We start from the raw sequence: 27,365 nt of genomic DNA on the forward strand, positions 1-27,365 counted from the left end.
TGCATCACCGGGTGGGACCCATTTTTTTTTATCTTAAATTACTATTAAATTATCTTAAGTTACTATTAAAAACAAGCATTTGCGGCCGTGTGACATCTTATTTTGACATCTTATTATCTCATTCCTACTTTGGACAAACTGGCAGGCTACCAAATGTAGCCTGCCCACACGGCAGAGTCTGGCAAACTCCCTGTGTCGTACCCAATATGCCAAATACCAGTAACTATGATGGGTCTCATTCTCCTAAAGAGCCTTGAATATAATCTCAGGGCTAGGATGAAGGAGACGTTACTGGGGCCTGCTCGAGGCAATCGACGAATAACAGGATGATTTGTGATTTGTGATTTGACTATTCCCTTAACTTTTTTTTTTAAAGTTTACAGAGAACTTTGCCTCTTAACTTCAAAATCAATCATATAAATCAAAAAATCATTCTTGCACTTGATTTTCCCCTAGGACTTCTCATTATGAAGATGAGAGAAAAAAAGGTGCCCTAAATTTTCTGATATAAATTAGTGAAAATAAAAGCGATAACACAGTGGGTAGGGCCTTTGCCTTGCATGCAGCCAACATGGCCGACCCGAGTTCGATTCCTCTGCCCCTCTCGGAGAGCCCGGCAAGCTACCGAGAGTATCCCACCCGCACAGCAAAGCCTGGCAAGCTCCCCGTGACATATTCGATATGCCAAACACAGTAACAACAAGTCTCACAATGGAGACGTTACTGGGCCCGCTCGAGTAAATCGAACAACGGGAGGACAGTGCTGCAGTGCTAAAAGAATTCTTTATTAAATACGTACCGTTTCCAGACCAAAATCTCTTGAGACTATTCTAGGTCTTAAATATCTAACGAGCTAGTGGGAGAAGTGGTCCTTAGAAAAAAAGTCATGTTGGGGTTCTGGTGCACCCAGCAGGGCAACCTGTCCCCTGGGGCGAGGGCACCAGCAGCCTGACCTTGCCTTCAGGCTTCCTGACACCCCAAAATTGCCACTGTGCCCCTGGCCAGACCCCAACAACTTGGGAACACGTTTGCCAAGAAATGAAACGGCCGAAAGTTAGGTTTGTGGGAGTCAGACCCACAAACCACCTCCGGCTCAGCTACACAAGCTCACTCGCAGTTGGGACGGGCTCCCTCGCCCGCTTCCCAGGGCACACAGAAGCACTGGCGGTGACCCCCACGCACCAAGTCCAGCGCTACCCTGCAGGCCCTGCTGCTGGCCTGCCTCAGAGACCCTAGATGGGTCTCGGGGAGATCGGGGCCGGCGGTTAAGCTCGGACCCATTCATGGCTGAGCAGACCCGAGCGAACTGGAGGGGGCGTGTTGGCCTGTGCCCACCCAAGAGGGGTCCCTGGTAGCCACTTGCTCCCAGAATCTAAAACTGCCGCATACCCCAGGCCTGACTCCACTGTCTCAGGACGGACCTCGCCAAGACTGTCTGTCACTCCCACAATTTCCCTCTGGACGTCGTCTTAGCACACCAACAGCCCTGGCCCAGGGGCTCCCAACTGAATCCAAAACGGATTAGTGCCTACAGAGATGTCTCTGGACCCCAAGCATTTACGATCTCGAAATTGACATTCACGGTCGTGGCCACGCGAGATCTCGGGCTATTCCAGACGAGCTCTGGAAAATATATTATCTAGCGTCTGCCCCGGCAGACAGACTTGATCGATTCTGGGCCATCGATCGGAAACGCGTGGAATATCCTGCAGAAGAAAATGGATTTCGATACATCCCTTTTAGAATATATCAGACGACAATGGAACGGCCTTTTGTTCAGAAGCTTTTTGTCTTATGGCTACAGACGGATAGGTGACCACACTAGGTGGTCTCCTGAAAGAAGTTTGTCCTGCAATTAGTCCTGAAGATGGGGAAAAGAGGAATCAGGTGATGATTCACGGAGCTGAGCCGATGTTGGAAACACCGCTGCCGTGGCGGCGCGAACATCTGAGCTACCCGGATGATTTTCTTCCTATCAGTATCATCCCGCAGCCAACAGATTGGCGGCTCGACCCATGGCCTCCGCGGAATCACCTTGACACAGGATTTACCCAAGCATGTCACCTTTCTGCTTCAGTCGGGTTTAGCGGAAGCACCCTGGCCAGAAACCCTGCGACGGGCCGAGCAGGAGAGAAAGAGGCCACGTGAGCCAAGGCCTTGGGCCGGCCTGCCCGTGCGCCACCTGCTGCCCCCCACTGCCGTGACCCAGCCTCCACTGCAGCAGGAAAGAAAGACGGGGCAGGGCCACTCGCCGGCCTTCCCTGTTCTCGTCAGATAACAATGAAGCCAAGACCTCTGGCCCAAGAGAAGGCGGAAATAGCTGCCACGCGATTTGATGTCTGATTGACAAGGAAACGGGTATTTTCTAAGGTGACCATAGTTGAACGTTGGCTCAAGGGAGAGGAATCTTTGGTTTGATTTTCAAGAGAATGAGACTTACGAAAGCAAAAGAGAAATTCTACTATCAGTAACTTCCACTGATTTTTTGGTAACAGATGAAAGTACAGCAGACCCATCTTTCCTAATGAAAATTTCCTATGTTTACAGTCTGTTGGTTTGCAAACAATCTTGTAACATTGAAAAGGAACAATGGGAGATTTTTAAGTAGAGCCTCTAACATGTTGTGTCATTTAATAACATACACTTTCTGTCACTTTTTGAGTACTTTCTGATTATCAGTACGTCACCGTTTTTACGGTGTGTTTCCACAGTAACACACCGGACTGCGGGCTGGTCCTCACTGGCACGGGCTGGGTGCAGGAGGTAGGAGTAACTTGTCTCGGGAGCTGGCAAGGAAGTTCTCGCTGCCTGTTTTTAAGCGTGTTCTTTTTTTTTTTTTTTTTTATTGAATCACTGTGGGAAAGGTTACAAAGCTTTCAGGTTTAGGTCTCAGTCATGCAAATATCAAACACATTTCCCTTTACCAATACTTATTTTTTACCATGAAGAACCCCAATAAAACCCCACCCCCCACCCCTCCCCGTCCCTGTGAGGCAGATGAATTCTAGTTAACACTCTATCTGCTTTGATTAGATTCACTGTTTCAATAAAAGATTCACCACTATTATTTAGAGTTTACCCCCCCCCCCAATCAGACATGCTGAAAAAGCATTGTGAAGTGATTTGCTTTCTACAGCTGGGTTCAAGAATTAAATGTTGGTTTTGGATTTCTGTTAAGCGTGTTCTTTACATGCTCAAGGTATCAGTCATGTTGCCGTGTATCCCTGCTGGTGTATCAATGTAGAGCTGTTTAGTCATGGTATGCTAAACATCTGTGGAAGAGAGTTTTGCATTTGGGAGGACAGCTGTCCCTTTCCAACCCAGTGTTTCTCACCGGTGTCAGTTCTAACAGTTCACCGTGTCACCGGTGTCAGTTCTAACAGTTCACGTCTTCGAAGTCTCAAGATTGCCAATCTCCAGACCGCAGTGGCTTCTCCTGACTCAGCGTTACCAAAAATATTCAGAGGCAACTGGACTTCTTACTCAACAGAAGGACATTTTGGCTGCACTTTATACCAGGCTGCTGGAAGTCTACCAGCCGACTGCATCTGTGCCTTTCGCTTTCTTTCTTGTGAGCTAACTTGCTGTCCATATTCAATATCGACCCCTTTGAGTATGCAGAAAAACATGTTTCGATAATGGTTTTAAGTTTCATAATAAACATGCATGTTTTCTTATAAAAAAAAATCATGTGTAGTCACATTGGCATCATCCAAGACAGTTAAACGTTTCTAAGTTCTGGAAGCCACCAAATCCATTCGGACACACAGGCCTGAGAGAATGTTCTAGAAATCTTGTTTCTCGTAGCTGAAAGAACAGGGAACAAAACCAATGTCCAGCCCAAGGAAAGCCGATCTGGTCGTTTCCTCCACGGCAATGTTACGCAGCCGTGAGAACTCAAGCCAGTAAATGCAGTGCAAGGTTCAGGAGGAAGAAAGGCAGGGAGGGGCTGGGTAGTCCAGAGTCCCAGCGGGTCCCTCCGTGTCGGACCTCCTCCGTCTGATTGGCTGTCGCCCGGACCCTCGGTAACGCCGCGTTTGCTACCAGAGAGCAGAAATGACTCGGCTGCCACCTTAGCAGAAACAGCCAGGGGAGGGCAGACGGACAGACGTGAGCGGCCAGGACACTGTCTGGGGCTCTGGGGTTGTGGAGGTCCTTGGGGGGCTGCCCCCATAGCTGCTGCTGTTGGGCGCATTCAAGATCAGCCCGGAAGGAGGAGCTGTCACGCAGCCGTGGTCTCGTGGTCAGCCCCCTCGCCCACGCGAGCCGGAGGTGGGTCACTGCAGCGCCTCTCGGGCCTGTGGCCTGCAGAGCTCTGCCCGTCTCCCTGTGGGCTCTGGTTGCATCTCAAGGTCTTCTGGGCCACTGTGCGCTGACTTGGTAGGATTACGGCTGATTTCTCCTTTCTCCCTTGCCACAAGGAGCCTAGGTTTATCGGGGCACACCCATCACTCACAGTGCTCCCGAGTCACTCCCATTCCTTTGTTTATCTGACCCCACTTCTGTGCTCTCCTCCCCAACCAGACAATCAGCTTTTCCCCTAATCAGACTTTGTTCATTGGTAAGGTCAGATCCTTCTGGGACACTGAAATTGTATTGTAAGCTAATATTGCCTTTCTCCTCCCCTTGTGTCTTTTGAATAGTTTACTTGAAAGCAAATTCCTTTTTGTATAGATGGAGGAAGACTGCTAATATTCACGATCACGGCCATCCTGTTGTTCGTCGATTGCCTCGAGCAGGGGATTCGGCTCTGGGGTGGGTTGCTCTGCTGAGAGAGTATCTGTCCTGGAAGCGGCTTTCCCCGAGGGAAAGAACTTGACCCCTATTGATCGTGACCACACGCCTATGTGAGCCCCAACCCCTCATACGTTGGGATTTAACTAGACAGTAAGAGTGGGCTGGGGCATCAGGATCCAGGCTCCAGAAGAGAAGGAAGATGAAGGGGGTCGAGGAGGAGAATGACGTAGCATGGCGGAGGAAGAGGCAGGAGGAGAGGCGAAGAGGAACGGAGATGGGCTGGGAATAAGCTGCAACGGACACCAACCGCCTGGCCCTCGTGTCCCTCCTCCGCCCGCCCATCCCATCGCCCTCCCCGGGGTGGGGAACCGGCCTGAGACTCCCGAACGCGGGCGGCGGGAGAGACAGAGCCTCAGCTGTCTTTTGGAGTCTGCACAGGCTGTTGCAGGGTGGGAGATGTTTCCGGCTCTGTTTTCCTGCGTGGCCATGCAGTTCCGCAGCTCTGCTTGCTGCAGTGGCCGTCCCTGGACTGCCTGACGGGGGAGACTGGCCGGTCACTGTCCGCTCGAGCCTCTTGGCCAAGGCTCCCCCAAGCCTCCGCCCCTGACTGTCCGGGACCCAGGGCGGCTTCCCGAGCTCCTTCCCCGCGTCCCAGGCTGAGCGCTTCGGGGCCACCCCTGGCGGTGCCTCAGCCCACGCAGCTTAAACAAGTCCCGTGGGGCTCTGGCTGGCCGAAGGGGGCCTGCAAGTGGGAACGCCAAGAAAGGATCGAACTCGGAGTCCGAAGGAAAGAGAGGCTAAAGGAGTTTGGACTGCTAGCATGGTTTTATTTCTCGAACACCAAAAGTATTAAAAGACAGTAGCCAACTATACAAATTCCAATCTTGTGAACGTACACAAAAATGTCAGGACGTTCTGAAATTCAGCAAGTTTGTTGGGTCACACATTTACCAAACCTCCCGATTCTTAAACGCCTTTAAAAGTGCATCGGTAACATCGCACACTGCCATTAAGGCTCTTCTGGGCCACACCCGGGTGCTCAGGGCTTCCTCCTGGCTCAGGGCTGTCCTTGCAGGGGCTCCGGGGTGGGGCAGAGGCGGCCTCGGGGATCGAACCCAGGGCAGCGTGGGAAAGGCGAGTGGGCTATGGTATCTCCTGCCCGGCCATTCTAGGTCTGGCGCGGTGAGTGCCTCAGGCTGACTGGATTTCAGAGGTGTCTCTGGATGGCTGTCTCTGCCAACAGTCTCACTGCAGGGGACCCTCCCTCCCGTGTGCTTCTGCGGAGGGAAGGGAAATTATTCCAGTTCCTTGGGCCCAGGCCTCTAAGGTGCTGTTCTCCGAGCCTCAGTCCCTCCATGGGCGAGTCTGGGAGCAGTGAGCGCTTGGCTCTGCTTCTTTCTGGTGGTCCTTTGCCCAAGAACTCAGTGATCACAGGAGACAGGGGGTGTCCCTGTCCTGCACAGCCTCCCCGGGAACAAAGCTGGCGCTCTCGGTGCTCCGAAGGCAGCCGAGTTCCCCGGGTTCACCCCGAGCCCCGGCACCTGCCGAGCCCAGTCCTGCACTGGCAGCGCACACACTGGCCACCGGCTTTGCGCGGGCACTCAGTCTCGAGGGCAAAGTTCTCCAGAAGTACAAGTGGAAGCAAACACGAGACTGCAGGAGGAACCGGGGAACTGGTTTTGTTTGTGTCTGGGGAACTACACTCGTCAGGTTGTTTCTTTACGGAGACTGGGTCAGTCGTCGTGGTCGGCAGAGGGAGACTTGGTCAGTCGTGGTCGGCAGAGGTTGGCCCCGGGCAGTTGGAAGAAAGGTCTTCTTGATCTGCCACGGGGAGGAGAAAGCAGAGGATGAGGCAACTTTCGCAGCAAGCCTCACGTGAGGAAACTGTTCTGACCCAACACACATCTTTTGGGTCTGGGCCACTGCCTCCTGTGACACACCAGGAAGACAGGAAACAAAAAAACAAACACTCTCCTCCCGTTGTTCATCAATTTGCTCGAGCGGGGCCAGTAACGTCTCCATTTTGAGACTTCTTGTTACTGTGTTTGGCATGAGCTGGGTTCGATTCCTCCGCCCCTTCGATTCAAGAGCCCGGCAAGCTACCGAGAGTATCTCGCCCGCACGGCAAAGCCTGGCAAGCTCCCCGTGAGGTATTCGATACGCCAGACACAGCAACAACAGAGTCTCACGATGGAGACGCTACTGGGCCTGCTCGAGCCAATCGACGGACAATGGAGGACAGTGCAGTGCAGACGGTGTGGTTCTTTAAGGCACGGTCCCCACTGTCATCGGGGGCAGACAAGTTTCACACCGTCTGGGGGCTCCGGGCCGTCGTGGAGACAAGCAGAGCCTCGCACGGTCAACCCGGTTCTAGCCCCGGCACCTCATCACGGGTGACCCGAGCGCAGAGTCAGCCCTGAGCACTCCGGGGTGCGGCGCCCACCCCACTCCCGGAAAACCAAACCAACCAGAGCTGGACACCGAAAGGCACGGGGAGTCGCTGTTGGGGAGGACAGCCCCGGGGACTTGAGGCGAGGTCCTTACTCTCATAGGCCGTCCCACACCAGATGCAGTACAGGTGCTCCTCTCTGAGGTACCCGGTCAGGAGCCGCAGCTTCTCCAGCACCTAGACGCGAGAGCGAGCGCTGGTCACACCCAGCGGCGTTCCAGCTCTGCTCCCCTGGGCGGCGCCGCATCAGCCCACCCTGCGCCCATGCCCATCGGGACTGGGAGGCAGCGGGGCACAGGCGGGCCGGCCAGCTCCGAGTGGCCCTGAAGGCCCCTTCCCTCCTGAAGGCCACCGGTGCTGTGGACACGGTCACTCCGGCTGAGACCTTTCCCGGCACAAGCCAGGGCAGACATGCGCGTGTCATCCCTTGAAGAATCGCCACTTTCTTCGCATTGTGTGAGGGGTGTTTTGGTTTCTGTGTGTGTGTGTGTGTGTGTGTGTGTGTGTGTGTATGGGGGTGGTGACTGGAATCATTTCCAGAGGAGATAACAAAAACCAAAAGAATTTCCAGGGGCAGCTCGTGCTTGGCGAGAGGGTCAGCCCAGCTCCAGGCAATCTGCAGCTCTGCTTTGGGGCCGGGGCAAGGAGTGACCAGACGAAGCAGACCCTAGGCTGGGAGGCTCCTACGCGCGGAGGACGCTGGCCAAGGCCTGGGGACACTCTGGGTGCCCCTTGCCCCTGGCGGATAGAGCGCGGACTGCCCCCACCCCCGCCCAGGGGAGACCCCCCCTCTGAGGCACATACGCTCAGCTCGTCACTCGGAATTTCATCTTCATCTTGATCTTTCTCCTCCTCCTCCTCCTCCTCCTCCTCAGCCTCGTCTTCCGGCCTCAGCCAGTACCACGGCTCCCTGGGAACCTGGATTTGCTGCAGACGCAGATGCTTCCGTCAAACGGGGCGAAAGGCAGGCGTGCACGAGCCCTTTGTGGCAGGCAACCTGCATCCTCCTGGCAACGAGCCCCTGAGAGCACTGCCCCAGGAGCCGAGCAGTCCACGGGGAACTGTGGGACGCAGAGCCCGCGGCGCTCACTGCCTGCCCGAGCAGGGACAGAAGCCGCGGGAGAGAATCCACGCATGCCGGGAAGGCCGCAAGGACCTGCCGTGCGCTCAGGATCCAGAAATGAAAGGGGGGACGGGGGCCCCAGCCACGCTTCTGGACAGGAGGGCGAGTCGTCAGGCACCGCGGAGACTTCCAATAAAGTGATCTTGTTTTGATGGCCGTGCAACGGGCATCAAAATTGGGGGAATAAAAACAATTAAAGCAAAATAAGCTAAAAGCAAAAGTGGACCCTGGGGGCTGGAGCGACAGCACAGCAGGTAGGGCGTTTGCCTTGTGCACTACCAACCCGGGTTCGATTCCCAGATCCCATAGGGTCCCCCGAGCACTGCCAGGAGTCATTCCTGAGATCGCCAGGTGTGACCCAAAAAGCGAAAAAAAAAAAAAAAAGTGGGCCCTGGAAAACCATTCAACTCAGAACTGGCGCCAGAGCGCGATTCTGCCTCTTTGGGACAGGCCGGGAGCTCGGAGGCTGCTGGGACGGAGCACTGTGGTGAAGAGTCCCCTAGACGCCAGGGCCGGGAAGTCAAAACCCCCACCCAAGGCGGGAGTCGGAAGGTGTGACGTCAGCTATGCCCGACTGTGCGGTGGGGACGGCGGCTGACCCCGACTGGGCCATGGGCGGGGGCGTGTGCGGGGTGGGGGGTGGGCCTTGCCTTCTGCGTGTCCAGCTGCTGGCAGGCTCGCTGGCTCCTGCGCAGGTCGGCGTCCAGCTTCGCCTCGTCCTGCTTCGTCTTGAGGCGCAATCTAGGCGAGAGGGCAGAGTCCGTCGCGGCCCCCTCCCGCGCCCCGGGGTCCCTTGGCCGCGGCACCTCCCGCACCCCTGGGCCCTGGGCTCCGGCGGGCCGGGCGAGGCGGGGGGCTGCGCGCAGGAAGCCCCACGCCTCCGAGGGAACCGCCCCCAGCTCCACCCTCGGTTCTCTTCTCCCCAGACCCAGAACCGCACCGGAACTGCTCGGCGGCGCGCTCCGCGGCCAGGCTCTGCAGCCGCGCCCACCGCAGCGCGCGCTCCCGCCTCTGCGCCGCTCTCCGCTTCAGCAGCGCCTCGTGGCCCACGCCGCTCTTCCCTGCTCGGACACAGAACTCCGTGAGCCCCGCCCGCCCTCCGGGCCGGCAGGCGAGGTCACTCGCCGGGAAGGAGGACACGAAATGACACCCGAGGCTTCTTTTCGGTCGGGGCTTTCTGAGTCCCACCGGCGATGCTCAGGGGTTCCCCCTGGCTCTGCGCTCAGGAATCACTGTGGACGGTGCTCGGGGGACCATAAGGGATGCAGGGGACTGTGTGCAAGGCGAGAGCCCAACCTGCTGTGCTATCGCTCCAGTCCGACTCTTGAGTTTCTTGTTTTACTGGCACTCAAGTGCACAGTCTGATTTTTCCCAAGCTCACGATCTGCTCAAACAAGGCAGCAATACCACACAGACTCTTTGTTTTATTTGGGGCCACACCCAGCAGTGCTCAGGGCTTACTCCTGGCTCGACACTTAGGGGTCACTGCTGGTGAGACTTGGGGACCTCATGGGGTGTCAGAGACCAAATCTGGTCAGACGTGTGTAAAGCAAGCACCTGACCAGCTACACTATCACTCTGGCCCCACACGGACTCTTTAAATCAGGAAGACAGTACCGCCGTACTCTCATGTAAATATTATGAACCCACTAAGAAATCGCTCTCATAAACTCATTCGAAGCATCGAGAAAACTGCACGGCAGGACTGTCCTCCTGTTGTTCATCGATTTGCTCCAGTGGGCTCCAATAACGTCTCACAACAAATTGTGAGACTTGTCACTGTGTTTGGCATATCGAATACGTCACGGGGACCTTGCCAGGCTTTGCCGTGTGGGCGAGATATTCCTGGTCTCTGAGAGGGGCAGAGGAGTTGAAAAAAATATCCCAGAATGACTTCTAGACACTTCCACTTCAATACTAACTTTGTATTTTATGATGGTCATAAACTTTCCCCCACATATAAATATGTATCTTAGTACTTTTTTGGTTTCTGGGCCACCCCCAGAGGTGCTCAGGGCTCACTCCTGGCAGTGTTCACTCAGGGCACCGTGTGGGGTTCTGGGGATCAAATTCGCGTTGGTCGCGTGGAAGGCCAGAGCCGCACCTGCTTAATCCATCACTTGGGCCGTATCTTTCCTTTCGATTTCATGCTCACCAAAGCTTCCTTTCATTTCTGAAGGTCTCCGCTGCCAAACTAAACTGGTGACTACAATCAAACTCGGCCACCGGCTGTAACCGTCGGGCCACAGCAGCAGTGCCGGGACGGGCCCCTGGCGAGACCAAGTGGACGCGGCACTTCAGTGCTCAGGCCGGTGCTGGGCCTACCAGGGCCACCCGAGCGGTGCCAGGGGCACAGCTCGGGACCCCAAGGACGCACGTGCGGTCCCCCCTTTGGGCTTTCCCTCACCCTGACCTCAGACACGTCCCCGAGGCGGTTCTATGGCACAAGATCGGCAACGACACCACGTTCGAGGAAAGGCGTCTGTTTGGCAAACACACGTCAAGGCAAAGTGGAACAGCCGAGACGCTCGAAAAGGATCACCTACCGGTTTTGACGTTAAGAGGAATCGGTTCAACAATCCCAGCACCTGAAAGACAAAGCAGAACGCGCGACTTTATACCGCCCACGGGGAAGCCCCGTTGCTCAAGTGCTGTCACGATGCGGATCCCAACACCAACCCTCAGCTGCCAACTCGCTCTTTGCACGCAAGCACGCAGCCCCACCAGCTCCTGAGGACCCCGCGGTCCCCAGGCCGGATCCCTGCTCCTCCGCCCCAGCCCCGTGCGCATCCCACAGGATCAGCAAAGGGCGGCTACCACACGCACTCCTGTGGCAGTGACTTCGAGCCCCCGGGGAATTTCTCGGAGACTGCACCCAGAGGAGGGCGGGGAGGGCGGGGGACCCAGGCCAGAGTTTAACGGCAAATCCGAGACATCACACCTCCAAGGCGACACCACTGCCCGGGGGAGGAGAAAATGAGCCCAGTGCCAAGAGAAAGGAGGGAAATGCAGCTCCCAGAGCCACTCAGGCAGCGCCCAGCCCCAACCTCCGCAGCCCTGTCCTGCGCGGTGTCCAGGCTCGCCTGCCGCCTCCCCCGCAGCCCAGCAGGGACGCCCTCCTGCTCGGGGACGGCCACCCGCGGGACTCACCGCTCTTGCCCAGGGCCTGGCCGCTCCGGTAGCCCATCTTCTGGAGCAAAGCGAAGCCCTTGTTCTCGCTGCCCAGAGCCTTTTTCAGCCCGATGTCGCGTCTCTCCTTTTCCTCCTCTCTGATGCTCTTCTGCTTATTTTTCAGGTTGGCCTCCTGCTGCTTCTCCTCCTTCCGCCGGGCTTCCCGGATGTGCCTGAGCACTGGCAGCCCGGGCCTGACGTCCTCCCTGGGGCGGACGGGAGGGCGGCTGAGACGGAGCGCGGGGCGTCCCTGTCACGGCCCTCACGCTCGGGACGCCACTCCCTGGTCCCCACGACCACCTTCGCCGTCCCGACATCAGGACAGACCAGGGCCCGCAGCAAGGGCCCTGGAGAGCGGGACGAGGCTCTGGGCTGAGACCCCGACACCGGGAGGGGCGGGACGGAGGGCAGCACTGCCACGGCCAGGAAGGGACACTCAGGAGAAACGGGCAGCGAGGCAGATGGGGGGCGGGAAGGGGCCCAGGCGAAGGGGACAGGGGCTCCCACAGGGCGGCCCACCAGCCCTGCCAGGGCAGCACCCACTCACTGGGCATTCACGAAGACATCGGACATGTAGTCCTCTTCCTCGGCCATGCTCCGCACCACGCGGCCGAGGGGCCTGCCGCTCACACGCGGGGCCCAGGGAGGCCGCGACGGTTCCTGTGAACTGGACGTAAACAAGCTTCATCACCACTTGACGTTTCTTCTTTGGGCTTTTTGGGCCACACTCAGGGGTTCTCATGGCTTATTCCTGACTCTGTGCTCAGGGGACCCTCTGGGGTGCTGGGGGCCGCAGCCGGGCTGACTGTGTGCAAGGAGGGTGTCCTGCCCCGTGTTCTCGCACTTGGCCTGCCACCAGCAGCCCTCTTCGGTGTCCCCTCGACGTCTCTATGGCGCCCAAACTCAGCCGTGCAGGCAGCTGGGGGCCTCCACTCACACCCCGGGACACACGTCGACGCTCCTGCAACGCCCCAAGCCCCCCTCCTGGAGCCCCAAGGAACCCCTCTTGCTCCTCTGCGAGTCTCCTCACAGGCGTCCCAAGGGCTCCCTGACCCTGAGGCCTCAGAGCCGCCCCCGGCTGGTCTCACCCCGGCCTCTGCTCTCCCAGGTGGCCCCATGGCCTCTCCCGAGTGACATTTTCTATCCTTCTGCAGGGCCAGGGATCAAACCCAGGGTCTCATGCCACGTCACCCCCAGTCCACAGAGGGACGTTTCAACCTTCAGCTCACGTCACCTGCCTCTGCAGGATAAACTTCCCTCGGGAAAGCGGATCGGTGCATCTCGGTGCCCCGAACAAGCCGCAGACACATCCCTTCACAAAGCCCGACCCTCCACAATGCGGTCAAGCTGCCCATGTGGAACCCAAGGGACTTCACTCTAATGCACATGGAGGCATTTTAAAGGGCAGTGATCAACTCCAACAGCTAAAAAAAAAAAGTCCTGCAAAGTCTGAAAAGCAGCCAGGTCGAATCGAAGCTGAGCCTGACAAACCCTGAGCCACAGAGACCGAGATGACCAGAGACAGTCCCTGGGGCCAGAGCCATAGGACAGCAGGCAGGATGCTTGCCTGGCATTCCCTGAACCCCACGTGGTCCTCTGAGCACCACCAGGAGTGATCCCTGAGCGAAGAGCCTGAGCACGGCTGGGCGTGGCCTCCAAACCACAAAACCAAACCAAACCAAACCCCAAACAAGATGATGACGGTTATTCCCAGCCCCCTCCTCGAAGATGCTGACACCATCCACGGCTGAGCCTCGCCCCGCCCCCACCCCAGGGAGCCGGGCCTGGCCGCTGTCTACTCCCCTCTTCTTCACAGCTGCTCTGTCCAGTGCCCGTTCAAGGCAGCCGGCCCTTCCCTGGAACCCTCAGCGCCTTCCTCCAGGCACAGGGTCTACCCCACCGACCCTGACCTGGGATGGGGGAGTGAGCTGGGAACCCAGGTCTGTGTTTGGGCCTGCAGGGAGGGGCCTCCCCCTGGGTGTGGGGCGGGTCCCAGTTATCTCTGGCCCCCTGAGGCCCGGGTCATCCCCCACCCCTCTGAAGGGTCCCATCATCCCCCACCCCCCCTGCGGGCCCCCATCGTCCCCGGCCATCCCTGGTCCCCCCCGGCCCCCATCGTCCCCGGCCATCCCCCACCCCCCTGCGGGCCCCCATCGTCCCCGGCCATCCCTGGTCCCCCCCGGCCCCCATCGTCCCCGGCCATCCCTGGTCTCCTCCGACCCCCATCGTCCCCGGCCATCCCCCACCCCCCTGCGGGCCCCCATCGTCCCCGGCCATCCCTGGTCCCCCCCGGCCCCCATCGTCCCCGGCCATCCCTGGTCTCCTCCGACCCCCATCGTCCCCAGCCATCCCCCACCCCCCTGCGGGCCCCCATCGTCCCCGGTCATCCCTGGCCCCCTCGGCCCCTGCGGGCCCAGGCCCAGCTCCGGAGGCCCGGGAGAGGCTGGAGATTAGCCGGGATAGGGTTGGGGGCGTGCAAAGGCGCCCCAGGCCCGGCCGCGCCCACGACCCCGACGCCTCCGGCCGGGGGGCGGCCGCCAGCCCCACTCCCCACCCCGAGGCGACCCCCCGGCTCACCAGCCGCGCCGACCGTGTCTGCGCGCGGCTCCGAGGCGAGCGGACTGCGCCTGCGCCGAGTCCGGCGCGCCCCCGCGTCCCGCGCGCTGCGCCTGCGCCGAACCCGGCGCGCTCCCGCAGACACCTGGGCGGGGCCGGGGGCGGCGCGCGCCTGCGCAGACCGGCTCCCGCGCAGGCGCACTCGCGCCCTTCCGGCGGGGGCGGGGCTTCCGGGGCCGGGGCCGCTGTCAGCTGGTGCGGCCCGCGGGACCCTCCCGTTGGCGCGCACACGCTCCCGGGACCCCCGCGCGGGGACAGCCGCGTCGTGCATCGGTGGGTCTCCAGCCCGGGCCGGGGGCTGCACGGCTGCAGCGGGGGCCGTGGGCGAGGAAAGGGGCTCCCGGCGGGGTGATCCTGGGGGGTCGGCAAGCCCCGGCCGCAGCGTTGAAGTTTCCCTTTCTCACCGTCCGCGCTCGCCCACCCGCTCTTGATTGGCCCATTGGTTTTTATCGGTGTCCCGGGCCTTTAAAGTCTGATGCCCCCTGACCCCGGGGGTGGGGGTCTGGCGGGAGGGAAACCGGGGTCGTGGGTGGAGGGAACGGACACCGGTGGGGGGACGGGTGCTGGATCTCTGTGGACTGAAACCTGAGCCCCGGCAGCTTTGCAACTATGTATCCCACGGCCGTAACTATGTATCTCACGGCTGTCACTGTGTATCTCACGGCTGTAACTCTGTATCTCGCGGCTAAAAAGAATTCCACAAAATTGGATGCCCCAGTCGTGCTTCAAAGAAATCTTTTCCCAGCTCGCCCAGTGAATGAGAGCACAGAGCAAGCCGGACTGTGCATCTTGCCCTGTTCCATTATCCAGCGCCGCTCTTGGCTTGTCTGTGAATCCTTACAAGTGTTTCTGCTGTGTTCCTTTAAGGCGTGACGCCTGAGAAAGTCCACCATGGAGTTAGCACACAGTTTGTTGCTGAACGAGGAAGCTCTGGCTCAAATCACAGAAGCAAAGAGACCCGTGTTTATCTTTGAATGGTTGCGCTTTCTTGACAAAGTCTTGGTTGCTGCCAACAAGGTACGCTATTCCTTATTTTGTCGTTTGGACTCACAGGGTGAAGAGTCTGTACTGTAGATCAGGGTTTCAAGCCCACGCCTGTGTCCTGATGTGGAACTCGAGGCTATTCATTTCTCATCCTGAGCAAAAATCCAAACCTGGTTAACTGCAGATGCTCTGGCCAGCTTTGCGGGCTCTGCCTGCTTGGCTGAATCTGACTTTGGAAAAGTGTGACAGTGACCCCTGTCACTTGACACGTCCCTGGTCCCCAGGCTGACAGGGGGTCTCCTTCCCCTCAGCTCCTAGAAGAGTTCACTATTCAATGCCTTCCCCTGGCTTCTTCCTGTGTAGTCCTGTGAGTTGCTTTTCATTATCTCTGGGGTCTTTTTTTTTTCTTCTGTTTTTAAAATGACCCTCTTCGGGGCCAGAGAGAGTCCAGCCAGTAGGGCGCTTGCCTTGCACGCAGTGACGGGGTTTGATCCTTGCATCCCATATGGTCCCTTAAGCACCTCTGGAGTCTTTGTTGAGTGCAGAGCCAAGAGTGACCTCTGAGCACCACAGGGTGTGGCCTCAAAGCAAAAATAAATAAAATAAGATAAAATGACACGCTTTCCTCAAGCATCTGATGATCTTTGACTCGGCCCACAGGGGACTGGTGAAAAGTGTCCTGGGCAGGGTGAAGTTAGGGGCATGTCCCTGTGGGACACTGGAGGAACCACCACATCCGTCTCGGGCTTGGCTCCCCGGGCCCTGTCCCAGAGGAGACTCTGCTCCTGGTGCCCAGGTGTCTGACCAGCTGCTGGCCTTCAGAATTCCGGCCCACAGGCGCCCCCAGGCCCGGCTGCAGGAGAGAGATGGGAGTCTCACAGCTGCTTAGCCCCAAACGTCCTCCCTGTGTCTGCAGGGTCCTTTCGTCCTCGTGGGCCTCAGGAGCCCCGGGGCTACCGCGGACCCCAGCTCTGGGTGAGGGGCTGCGTTGTCAATAGGGTCTTTTCTCAGACTGATTTCACTCCGAATCTGTCTTGGCTGTGTGAACAGTCTTCACTCTCACTTATTCCAAATCTGGTTGTGGTTTGTTCCTGCTCTGAACTGTCCGTTTTTTCGTTGCTGACTGTTGGAGCGAGTGACCAGTTCCTACACCTTCCTGGGTCTGAAATTTCCTCCAGTAAGACTTCATATAGCCTCAGGGGCAGGTGGGGGACATTTTTCTGTTCATTCACTTAAGGTAGACTTCAAGATGGGTACTGTTTTGTTGTTGTTTTCTTTGGGGGGACAGTAAATCAAGTAACTTGAATCATTCTTGACTTCTCTTTCCCCAAGTTTCACATGATATTTATCAGCCACCCATGAGGTGACCCAGAACTAAATGACTTCCATCACATCTGTCTTAACTGCCCTCTCCTCATGTGGGCCTGTGCTCAGAGTCACTCCCTGTGGGGCTCAGGGAAGCCTAAGGGGTGCCAATGAATCTAACCGGGGATTGGACCCAGGTCAGCTGCGTCCAGGCAAGCGCCCTCCATGCTAGCCTGTTGCTCCAGCCCCAGCCCGACATTTCCGGGTGAGAGACTCCTCCGGGGGGCAGATCTGAATACTGTTTTCCTGTTTCTGGAGGCTCTCAAGACTTTCCTTTTCCGTTTCCCTTTCGGTTTTGGCCCGTGCCTGGTGGTGCTTCAGGGCCATGCCTGATTCTCCTCAGTGGTCAGTCCCGGTGGCCTGGCCTCCCTAGGAGACCAGGCAGTGCCAGCGACTGGACACAGATGCCCAGCAGACAGTACTGTACCAAGCCACTGAGCTCTCCTGCCATTTGGTCTCCCCCCCCCCCCGACCCTTATGTTTCTGGACTGCAGACTATACGGGGGAGTGGGTCTGGGATCCAACATCACAGTTGTCCACGTGCCCCGGAGTTCACACGGGGCACTTTCACTGTCAGTTTCTGTCTGACGTGGTGTCGGAGCCTTTTGGATCCAGAATAGTCACTTTGACATAGAAGCCCACTAAGTTCAGGGAACAGACACATGGCACAGGAGGCTGAGTGAACCCCCAGACCAGGACTTCATGGCCCCCTGGGGAGATAGAAGAATTTTCATTCATTTTATTTTACGAAAGTATTTTTTGATAATCCCACTAGCCGTTTGGTGGTGACAAGCAACATAAAGTAAATCATTTGGGTCTGCTAAGGGGGCGGGCTTGGAGGGTGGCTGGGGAATGGCGGCCGTGGAGGGGAGGTGGGCAGTGGTGGGAGCGGGCTGGAGTCTCGAATGCCTGTAAGTCCTCATGACAGCTTTACAAGCCACGGGGTTTAAATGAGGTGGGATAAGAACAAGAAAAAGGAGCACCTTTCGTCGGCAGTCGCCCTTCTTGGCGTTGGAGGGGCATGAAGAAGGAGAATGAAGCAAGGAGAGAAGGGTTGGTGGTTAGACAACCGTCCCGGGTGCCGGCAGTTCTCATTTCTGGCCGTAGGCCCCAAGAGATGCGGATTTAGTGACTAGAGTCCCTTCACTCTGGAGTCGTTTCCATTTTGGCTCAAGGGTCGCAAAAGCGACCTGTGAGGGGGGAAAGCTCATGTTCTTGTGTGTCTGTGTCAACGGCAGACGGATGTGAAGGAAAAACAGAAAAAACTCGTGGAGCAGTTGACGGGGTTGATCAGCAGCTCCCCGGGCCCGCCCACCCGGAACCTCCTGGCTAAGAACCTCGCGGCCCTGTACAGCATCGGGGACACCTTCACCGTCTTCCAGACGCTCGACAAGTGCAACGACATCATCCGGAACAAAGATGACACGGCGGCTTACCTGCCTACGAAACTGTGAGTACCGCAGAGGGGTCGGGGCCACGCCTGGCGCTGCTCGGGGCGGACTCCTCTCTCTGTGCTCAGGGGTCACTCCTGGTGTGGCTCAGGGTGCCGGCGACTGAGCCCGGGTCTCTGTGCAAGGCTGGCGCCCCGCCTGCTCCCTGAAGGGACTGCGTGAGCTGGGAGAGCGTTGGGCCCCTGAGACCATCCCGCTCCCTGGTATCGAGGGCATGGTTGGTCCCGGCAGCACTGCATCCTGGGCCTGGGTTCTCACCTGCCTCTGCCGCTTGGTTTGTTACCTCTGGGAGTGACCCTTCCCCCACCCCAAGAACGTCAGTAAGAGGCTGCTCATCTTTTTTTCCTTTTTCCAATTGAATCATCGTGAAATACAGTTATAAAGCTTTCGTGTTCGAGCTTCTGCCATACAATGATCAAACACCCATCCCTCCACCAAGTGCACATTCTCCACCGCCAATGTCCCCAGTCTTATCCCCTCCCGGTCCCAATCCTCACCCTGCCTGTATGGCAGACAATTTTTCCAATACTCTCTCTACTTTTCGGAGAGCCCGGCAAGCTACCGAGAGTATTCGAGATGCCAGACACAGTAACAACAAAGTCTCCAATGGAGACGTTACTGGGCCCGCTCGAGCAAATCGACGCTCAACGGGAGGGCCTCTCTACTTTTGGGCATTACAGTTTGCTCGAATTTTCCCGCCCCCATTCAAGCCTGCCTGCCAGGGTCAGACGCTGGATCGTTTATTTTCTGTTGATCACTTTGACTCTGATGAGAGGCCATATGGCCACAAAAGCAGCCGTGTGTTTCTGGAATTCTAAGATTGTAAGTGGTTGGGGTCGAGGGACATCTCTGGAGGGCGCTAATCCATTTTGGGATGCAATTGGGAATCCCTGGACCAGAGCCGTTGGTGCGCTGAGATCTGGAGCCACCGGGGAGACTGCACCTGCCCCATCTGGGGTGCCCCAGTGAAATTGGCTCAGTAAAGGGCCCAGAGAGATCTCTGGCACTGTGGAGAGAGCGGAAACTCTGGGTCTTCCGGGTGGGCTGGGGGCAGCCTGTGCTGGCCCAAAACCCAGGCACAACTCAGTTTGCAATTTCATGGTGGCTTTTGAAAAATTAAAAAAAAAAAAGGAATTTCTAGGTGATGGCATTAAGGCGAGAACAGGCCGACGCTCGTGGCCAGTGCCTGCATGCTGTGCGTCCGGCCAGGCCCTGCCACCTTCTCTGCCGGCGTTGAGAATCCCTTCCTGAAGCAGTTGTGCCACCCCGCGTTGGGCTTGCAAGTACTCAGCGCCTGACCCAGACTTGTCTTGCCCGCCTGGTGACCGGCCCTTCGCTAGGCCTGAGCCAGCTCTTTGCCCAACTTGGGGCTCAGCTTAAGTGAGGGCTGTCTGGGAGCAAGTGTCGGCTGGTCCCAGGGATGCCTCTTGTGGAAGGCCACTTCCTCAGAGGCCAGCTGTCCTATCAGGGAGCACAGCACGCCAGCGGCTTCTCCCACACACCTCTCCCTCCCATTTTTTTTTTAATTTTTAGGTTACGCCCAGTGTTGCCCAGGGCTTATTCCTGGCTCTGCACTCAGGAATTACTCCTGGCGGTGCTCAGGGGACCATATGGGATGCTGGGAATCGAACCCAAGTCGGCCACGTGCAAGGCAAACGCCTTTCCCACTTTGCTATCACTCCAGCTTCCCCCCCAATCTTTTTTTAAAAATTCCTTGTCTGGATTTTAGAGCCCAGAGCCCTGAATGAGGCCTGTGGTTTGGATGGGTCACGTGGAGACTCGGACCTTTTGTTGTGGCTAAAAGTAGCTGGGCAGAGAGAGTCTGAAGAATAAACAGCGAGGATATAGCTCTGGACACCAGCACCCACGGGCGCTGTGCAGCACCCTGGCAGTGCTCAGGCTGTTTCTGACTGTCGTAGCTACACAGGTCATGCTGTTTGCAACAGACGCAGATGGTAAACAATTTAGCAAGTAGTGGAGCATTATTTAGTGTTTCGTGTTTGTTTCGGTGTTTGAAGCCACGTTAATAGTTTTATGATTTCTGCCACCTACCAAATTCACTTGCATTTGTGGTGCTGGTTAAATTAAATTTTTTACGTATGACATGTGATCCACATGTATTTCAGGTAGCTTTCTGGGCTCTGTTGAGGAATTTTCTAGAATATTCTGCCATGGTGTCCCCTTTTTTTCCCTAATGTAGGCACACTGCTATTTATCCAGCCGTTGATCAAGCTGGTTGAATTGTGTCCCACTTGTTTCCGTCTTTGTTACCCTCGTTTACTTCCGGCACCCCGAGTCCACCACAGTGAAGCTCTTTTATTTTTAGCTTTGTTGGATTTTCACTTTATGAATTTTAGCATTATGGATTAATATAATTTGAGAACTCATAAGGGCTGGAGCAATAGCACAGCGGGTGGGCGTTTGCCTTGCACAGGGACAACACAGACAGCCTGAGTTTGATTCCTCCGCCCCTCTCGGAGAGCCCAGCAAGCTACCGAGAGTATCTCGCCCGCACGGCAGAGCCTGGCAAGCTCCCCGTGGCGTATTCGAGATGCCAAACACAGTAACAACAAAGTCTCCAGTGGAGACGTTATTGGGCCCACTCGAGCAAATCGATGAACAACGGGAGGACAGTGACAGTGAGAACTCATACACAAGATCTTGGGTTTCTTCCCAAAGTGTGACTGTGGGGCTGGAGCAATAGCACAGCGGGTAGGGCGTTTGCCTTGCACGCAGCCGACCCGGGTTCGATTCCCAGCATACCATATGGTCCCCTGAGCACCACCAGGAGTAACTCCTGAGTGCAGAGCCAGGAGTAACCCCTGTGCATCACCGGGTGTGACCCAAAAAGCAAAAAAAAAAAAAAAAAAAAAAAACCTGTGACTGTGATTTATTATGTAAATATGTGATTAATTTTTTGCATTCCTAACAAAAATACAATTTGATTAGCCATAGTATTAATTGCAGTCATGAAGAATAAGCAAGGTGTTCTTTGAAGTTGGAAATAAGAATTTCTTGGGCCTGAGCGATAGGACAGTGCAGGGCGTTTTCCTTGCATCCGGCCGATCTGGGTCCCATCCCTGGTACCCCAGATGTTTCCCTGAGCCCTGCCAGGGTGGTCTCTGAGTGCAGAGACAGGAGTAAGGCCTGAGAACTGGCAGGTGTGCCCCAAACAACAACAAATTAATAATCGATAGCTGAAAACTTCATGGGCAAATGATTTCTGGAAATAAAATATTTGGGGGCTGGAATGATAGTCATACAGTGGAGAGAGTGTTTGCCGTGCACTCAGCCAACCCGGGTTCGATCTCCAGCATCCCATAGGGTCCCCCGCGCACCACCAGGAATCATTCCTGAGTGCAGAGCCAGGAGGAACCCCTGAGCATCGCCAGGTGTGACCCCAGAAGCCAAAGGAAACCGAGATCTGAGTGCTGCGGGGGGCTGGTAGGGCTCTGGGGTGTGGTGGAGGGAAACCGGTCCCTGGAGGCAGGTGGTGTTGGGATGGTGGGTGCACGGACGCATGAAGAACAGCGTCGGAAATGGTCAGGGGGCAAAGACTGCCCAGAAGATTTAATAGGCTTGTGTGACTAACCCGACAGTGAGCGTGCCGGGGTTGCTTCTTGCAGGGCCGCGGTGGCGTGCGTGGGCGCGTTCTATGAGAAGATGGGGAGGATGTTAGGCAGCGCCTTTCCAGAAACGGTCAACAACCTTCTGAAAGCTCTGAAAAGCGCAGAGGTGAGTCTTAAACAGTTACTGTTTGTCTGTGCCAGGAGTCCGAGACCAGCCAGAAACACGGGTTCGGGGGCTGGGGCTTGTCCTGCGTGCGCCTGACTGGCTCTGACTCCCCAGCACACCTCATGGTCCCCTGAGCCTGCCAGGAGTGATCCCCGAGCACAGCTGGGCGTGGCCCCGAAACAGACAGAAATCCCAAAACCAAACATACACGTATGCTCACACACAAAAACGTGTTGCCTGACCTTAGAAACCTTAGAGTTTAGGGAAGAGCTATTTTTGCCTGTTTTTTTTTTCTTCTTTGGGTCACACCCGGCGATGCACAGGGGTCACTCCTGGTTGTGCACTCAGGAATTACCCCTGGCGGTGCCCAGGGGACCATATGGGATGCCGGGAATCGAACCCGGGTTGGCTTCGTGCAAGGCAGATGACCTTCCCGCTGTGCTATTGCTCCAGCCCTGAGCTCTCTACTTGCACAAGTGGGTATGGCAAAATATGTTAGAAATACGGAGTCAGCTCTCAGCACGGGCCTCAGGAGTTTGGACGAGTTGCAGAGAGGAGGGTTCGCCCCTCTCTGTGCGCGTGTTTGTAAATAGGTTGGATGGTTCTTCTATTAAAAGGTAAAGGTAAAGGCCCTCCCGTTGATCGTCGATTTGCTCGAGCGGGCCCAGTAACGTCTCCATTGGCGACTTTGTTGTTACTGTGTCTGGCATATCGAATACTCTCGGTAGCTTGCCGGGCTCTCCGAGAGGGGCGGAGGAATCGAACTCGGGTCGGCCATGTTGGCCGCTTGTAAGGCGAACGCCCTACCCGCTGTGCTATCGCTCCAGTTCTTCTATTAAGTGGCTTATTTCAGAACTCATTTATTCTTTACCTTTCATGTTTGATTTTTGTTTTGTTTTGTTTTGTTTTTGCTTTCTGGGTCACACCCAGCGATGCACAGGGGTTACTTACTCCTGGCTCATGCACTCAGGAATTACTCCTGGCAATGCTCGGGGGACCATCTGGGATGCTGGGAATTGATCCTGGGTCGGCCGCATGCAAGGCAAATGCCCTCCCCACTGTGCTATCCATCACTCTAGCCCCACCTTTCATATTTGAAATGTTTTTGCATAACAGTCACATTTTGAGCATTTGAGATATGGTACAACAGCTGAAAGCTCTTGTCTGAATGTTCTCATGGAACCTTAGCGTCTCATGCAAACGTGGGGATAGGTTTACTTGTCGTGATCTCATCTGTCAGGTATATATATATGTGTGTGTGTGTGTGTGTGTGTATATATGTATCTTAATATTTATCTTGTGATGTCTCATATATGAGAGAGATATGTATTATATATATATATCTGGCATTGTGGGGCCATACCCAGTGATACCCGGGCATTATTCCTGGCTCTCCACTCAGGAATCCCTTCTGGAGGTGCTCAGGGGACCATACGGGATGCTGGGGGTTAAACCCGGGTTGGCTGTGTGCAAGGCAAACGCCCTCCCCGCTGTCCTATGGCTCCGGCCCTTAAAGATATTTCCTACTGGCGGTTAATAATTGTCCTTGGGGGAAGATGGCGAGGGCCTCGGAGTGTTCTCCCGTGTGCTGTACTCCAGCTCCCCTGTGGACTCAGTCCCCGCTTGAGGTTGAATGCTTTCCTGTCTGTTCACGTCTAGTCTCAAGGACGGAGTGAAATCTTAATGAGCCTGCAGAAAGTTCTGGATGGACTGGGGGGCGCCGCCGCGTCCTCCCACCGCGACATCTACAAGAATGCCAGGTCCCTGCTGACCGACAGGTCCATGGCTGTGCGCTGTGCCGTCGCCAAGGTTCGTACGCGGCCGCTTAAAACGCGCCCCCTCGCCCGCCGGCCCCCACGCGCGGCCGTGCTGTCCGTTAGCCAACAGGAGCGAGCCTCCTGGGGTGACGCTACTGTAGACGGGCGGGCAGTGCATGGGGAGTATCCGCCTGTGTTCACCCACTTGCCACGGTGTGCGTAGCATGACAACCAGCCTAACACATGGCCCAGGTTACTTCGGTCTGTTGAGTGACCTGGGCGCTCCGGAGGTGATCCAGTGACTTCCCTTTCGTTAGCATGCCAGTGTGATGAGTTACAGCGATCGGTCAGTCTTTAAGTTTAGCCTAACTTTCATTCAAGGGTAAACTCCATTTAGCCATGGATACATTATCCTTTTCATATAGCTTTGGCTTGGGGCTTCTTATAGTTTGTTGGCAATTCTTACGTGTGTGCTCGTGAAGAATATCAGTGTGTGGTTTTCTCGTAGTCCGGTGTCAGATCTCGGTATCGGGGTTACCCTGGCCGCAGCCAGGCAGTCAGCCTCTCGACTGAGGTTTTCGGGACGTGTTTGTGTGGATTTGATATTATTTCTTGTGTAAATAGCTGGTCGAATTCATCAGCAAATCCCTTTGGATCTGCCGTTTCCTTTGTGGGCCGATACCAAACTACATGTGCCATTTAATTGTCACTGTCACTGTCACTGTCCTCCTGTTGTTCGTCAATTTGCTCGAGTGGGCCCCGTAACATCTCCATTGTGACACTTGTTACTGTGTTTGGCATATCGAATACATCACAGGTAGCTTGCCCGTCTTTGCCGTGTGGGTGAGATACTCGGTAGCTTGCTGGGTTCTCTGAGAGGGGTGGAGGAATCGAACCCGGCTCGGCTGGGCCAGCTGTGCTCAGGGCAAATGCCTTTTTTTTTTTTTTTTCTTTTTGGGTCACACCAGTGATACTCAGGAATTACTCTTGGCTCTTCACTCAGGAATTACTCCTGGGGGTGCTTGGTGGACCATATGGGATGCCGGGGATCGAATCCCCGTTGACTGCTTGCAAGGCAAACACCTTATCCGCTATGCTATCGCTCTGGCCCCACACGTGCCATTTTAAAAGGAGAGATTATTTGGAGGGTGGGTTTCTTTTGGGTGGGTTGTATTTTTCTTGTCAGTTACTGGATTTATTGGCATAAAGTTCGCGATAACCCCTTTGTTCTCCTAAAATAGGTGACCGCCTCTCATCCCTCCGACGGTGTCTGTTGGTAATTTGTGTTTTTTCAGTTGGTTAGAGATTGGCCGAGAGTCTTGTTTTCAGAGAAGCCACTTCCGCTTTTTCCCATTCTCCAGTTCACGGGTTTCCTTGCTCATCGTTGGTACTTCCCCTCCTCCTCCTATAGTGTGTTGGGTTGGCTCTACGTCTGGTTCCTCTTTTCGGGGGTCGGGGAGGAGCTCCCTGTGGGGCTGAGGGGGTTCCACAAGCGAAGCACCAAACCCCCGGGTGGGTAGAGCCCGGGCCCGCGCCAGCCGGGTCTGCCTGGTCCTGTGGGCCCCCGCCCGCCCCTCCTGTTCTCCCCGTCTCGCTGTCCGCCCAAGTCCCGTCTCCCTCTGGCGGAGGCGTCTCATGCGGTTCTCAGGTCCCTCCCAGGAGCGGCCCCCGCAGGGCCCCACGCGGGGCGGCTGAGGGCCGCTGTGTTTCTCTCCCAGCCTCCGTCAGAGCCCTCATTGCCCGTGGCCAGCGTCGTGAGAGGGCTGTTTTGTCCCGTTTCCCGTTGTGTCTGGGCGGTGAGGCCTGGTTCCTCCTCGCCGGAGCAGGTTCCGGGTCCGATCAGTTTCCCTTCGCTCCGTGACCGCAGTGCCTGCTGGAGCTGCAGAACGAAGCCGTGTTCATGTGGGCCGCCGAGCTGGAGAACATCGCCACGCTCTGCTTCAAGGCGCTGGAGAACTCCAACTACGGCGTCCGGGTGGCCGTGGCCAAGCTCCTGGGCACCGTCATGGCGACCGCGCTGATGCCCAAGCAAGCCACAGGTAGTGCGGGTGCCCGCCCGGTGCCCACCTGCTTTCCTTCCTGGGGTACCCGTCCCGGTCTTGCGCGGTGCCCTCGCCCACACTGATGTCCGTGCTTCCTGCCCCCTGCGCTTCCCATCCCGTGGGCACGCCACTGCGACTCTGCTCTGGAGTGAGCACTCGAAGAGGTGTTTGGGGAGAAGTGTGGGGACCTCTGCTCCCCGGGCCGTGGTGTCCGAGCTCGAGGAGGCAAAGCGGGAGCCTCTTACCTGCTGCCTCACAGGCTGAGGGCACCCCAAGGGCGGTGTCCTGGGTGGAATTGGGGCGGTTTTGCAGGATGAGGATGCACAGGGCAACAGGGAACAATTCAGTCGATGTGAGAACAGGCGTGTGACATGAATTTCTGTGATGTTCAGGAGACGCCCCCCCCCCAAAAAAAATTGCGTTTTCTTACCTTTAATCGTTTTTCACTGGATTTTTAAAATTTTTTGGCTTTTTGGGCCACATCCGGGATGCTCAGGGGTTTCTCCTGGCTCTGCACTCAGGAATCACTCCTGGCGGTGCTCAGGGGACCCTGTGGGATGCTGGGGATTGAACCCTGGTCGGCCACGTGGTTCCTGCAGATCTTACTATTTTTGTTTTTAATGTCGGAGCACTGGTATTTATTCAGCCATTGACTAAGCTGATTGAATTGGGCATGAACGCCACGTTACTTTTTTTAAATTCAGAATGCTAATTTTATTTTACTGTTTTTATTTTTATTTATTTATTTTTCTTTTCGGGTCACACCTGGCGATGCTCAGGGGTTACTCCTGGCTTTGCACTCAGGAATCACTCCTGGCAGTGCTCAGGAGACCATATGGGAAGCCGGGAATTGAACCTGGGTCATCCATGTGCGAGGCAAACGCCCTACCCGCTGTGCTATCGCTCCAGCCCCTTTTATTGTTTTTTAAATTAATATTTTTTAATCACAGTGAGGTACAGTTACAAAGCTTTCCTGTTTGAGTTTCAGTCATACAATGATTGATCACCCAACCCTCCACCAATGAACATCTTCCACCACCAATGTCCCCGGTGTCCCCCCCATCCCACCTCTCCCCCTGCCTCTATGGCAAACAGTCTCCTTCATACTCTCTTTTGTATTGCTTGTTCTGAGTAGCGTAAGATGTCATGCGGCCTCGAGAGTGGCCGTGTACTCCCGGAATTCTAAAATTTTAGATAATTAGGGTCTGGAGAAATCTCTGCAGCGAGTTGCTCGGTTCGGAGATTCTTCGGTGTGTCTCTGGATCACGGCCATTAAAGAGCTTAAGTAGCAGCCGAGGCAGTTTGTGGGCGTGACCTCCAGGGTCCCATCCCCTGTCCCTCGAGGCCTGGAGTTGCAAATCTTATTTTGATTTTTCCATTTTTCATGCCCCACTAGAAACAGTCTCATTTGGGGGCGCTTTTTCCTTGGCCGTGACTCTAAGCAGAAGCCAAGGGCTCGCAGACTTCCTGGGGCTTGAGAGCCGCGTGTGGCTGGCAGCGGGCAGGAGGAGAAGCAGGTGTCGGCGCTGAGCCCCTCCTGCCTCTGGGACGCCCCTGGAGGTTCTGCCTGCTCGGGCTCTGCGGGTCGGAGGAGGGTCCCGCGCTGCTGAGGCGAGAGTGCTGCCAAGCTCTCTCTGCCAGGCACAGCCCCAGCCCCGACTTGTGAGACAAGTGGGATCCCTCCACGCAGTCCCTGGGGGCCCGAAGCGCTCGTGGGGGATTCCATCTGCGGGCGCGGCGGGCTCACGACACAGTGCTCCCCTCCCCAGTCATGCGCCAGAACGTGAAGCGAGCGACCTTCGACGAAGTCCTGGAGCTCATGGCCACGGGCTTCCTCCGGGGAGGCTCCGGCTTCCTGAAGAGCGGCGGGGAGATGCTGAAGGTCGGGGGCTCCGTCAACCGGGAAGTGAGGGTCGGCGTCACCCAGGTGCGTGC

The 27,365-nt window shown here is 56.4% G+C and overlaps 2 protein-coding genes across 2 annotated transcripts in view; one reads left to right on the plus strand and one right to left on the minus strand.

Annotated features, from left to right (window-relative positions):
* Positions 1–5,549: 5,549 nt before the first annotated feature.
* GPATCH11 (G-patch domain containing 11) lies at positions 5,550–14,091 on the minus strand. Its single transcript, XM_056126989.1, has 9 exons — positions 14,058–14,091; positions 12,028–12,147; positions 11,460–11,686; positions 10,856–10,897; positions 9,250–9,370; positions 8,960–9,050; positions 7,991–8,113; positions 7,282–7,363; positions 5,550–6,558 (listed from the first exon to the last, which is right to left on the minus strand). The coding sequence occupies exons 2-9, from the start codon at positions 12,072–12,074 to the stop codon at positions 6,503–6,505; spliced, it is 789 nt and encodes a 262-aa protein (XP_055982964.1). The 5' UTR covers positions 12,075–12,147; positions 14,058–14,091; the 3' UTR covers positions 5,550–6,502.
* A 185-nt stretch (positions 14,092–14,276) lies between these two features.
* The window catches only part of HEATR5B (HEAT repeat containing 5B), a 254,056-nt gene continuing 240,967 nt past the window's right edge, over positions 14,277–27,365 (plus strand). Inside the window, exons 1-7 of the mRNA XM_056127193.1 lie at positions 14,277–14,369; positions 14,964–15,113; positions 17,684–17,895; positions 21,523–21,631; positions 23,291–23,440; positions 25,256–25,427; positions 27,200–27,357. Coding sequence (XP_055983168.1) covers positions 14,988–15,113; positions 17,684–17,895; positions 21,523–21,631; positions 23,291–23,440; positions 25,256–25,427; positions 27,200–27,357 — 927 coding nt within the window. The 5' untranslated portion in view covers positions 14,277–14,369; positions 14,964–14,987. The remainder of the gene's footprint in view (positions 14,370–14,963; positions 15,114–17,683; positions 17,896–21,522; positions 21,632–23,290; positions 23,441–25,255; positions 25,428–27,199; positions 27,358–27,365) is intronic.

The sequence above is a fragment of the Sorex fumeus genome, unplaced genomic scaffold, assembly GCF_029834395.1.
Source record: "Sorex fumeus unplaced genomic scaffold, SorFum_2.1 ptg000006l, whole genome shotgun sequence".
Classification (NCBI taxonomy): domain Eukaryota; kingdom Metazoa; phylum Chordata; class Mammalia; order Eulipotyphla; family Soricidae; genus Sorex; species Sorex fumeus.

Bases quoted from the DNA above. Each gene is read 5' to 3' on its own strand.
- GPATCH11 (XM_056126989.1), bottom strand. From the start codon at position 12,074: ATGGCCGAGGAAGAGGACTACATGTCCGATGTCTTCGTGAATGCCCA. The intron at 11,687-12,027 runs GTGAGTGGGTGC...CGTCCGCCCCAG, and splicing joins GATGTCTTCGTGAATGCCCA to GGAGGACGTCAGGCCCGGGC. The intron at 8,114-8,959 runs GCAAGGCCCACC...CTGCGTCTGCAG, and splicing joins AGCAGCTGGACACGCAGAAG to CAAATCCAGGTTCCCAGGGA.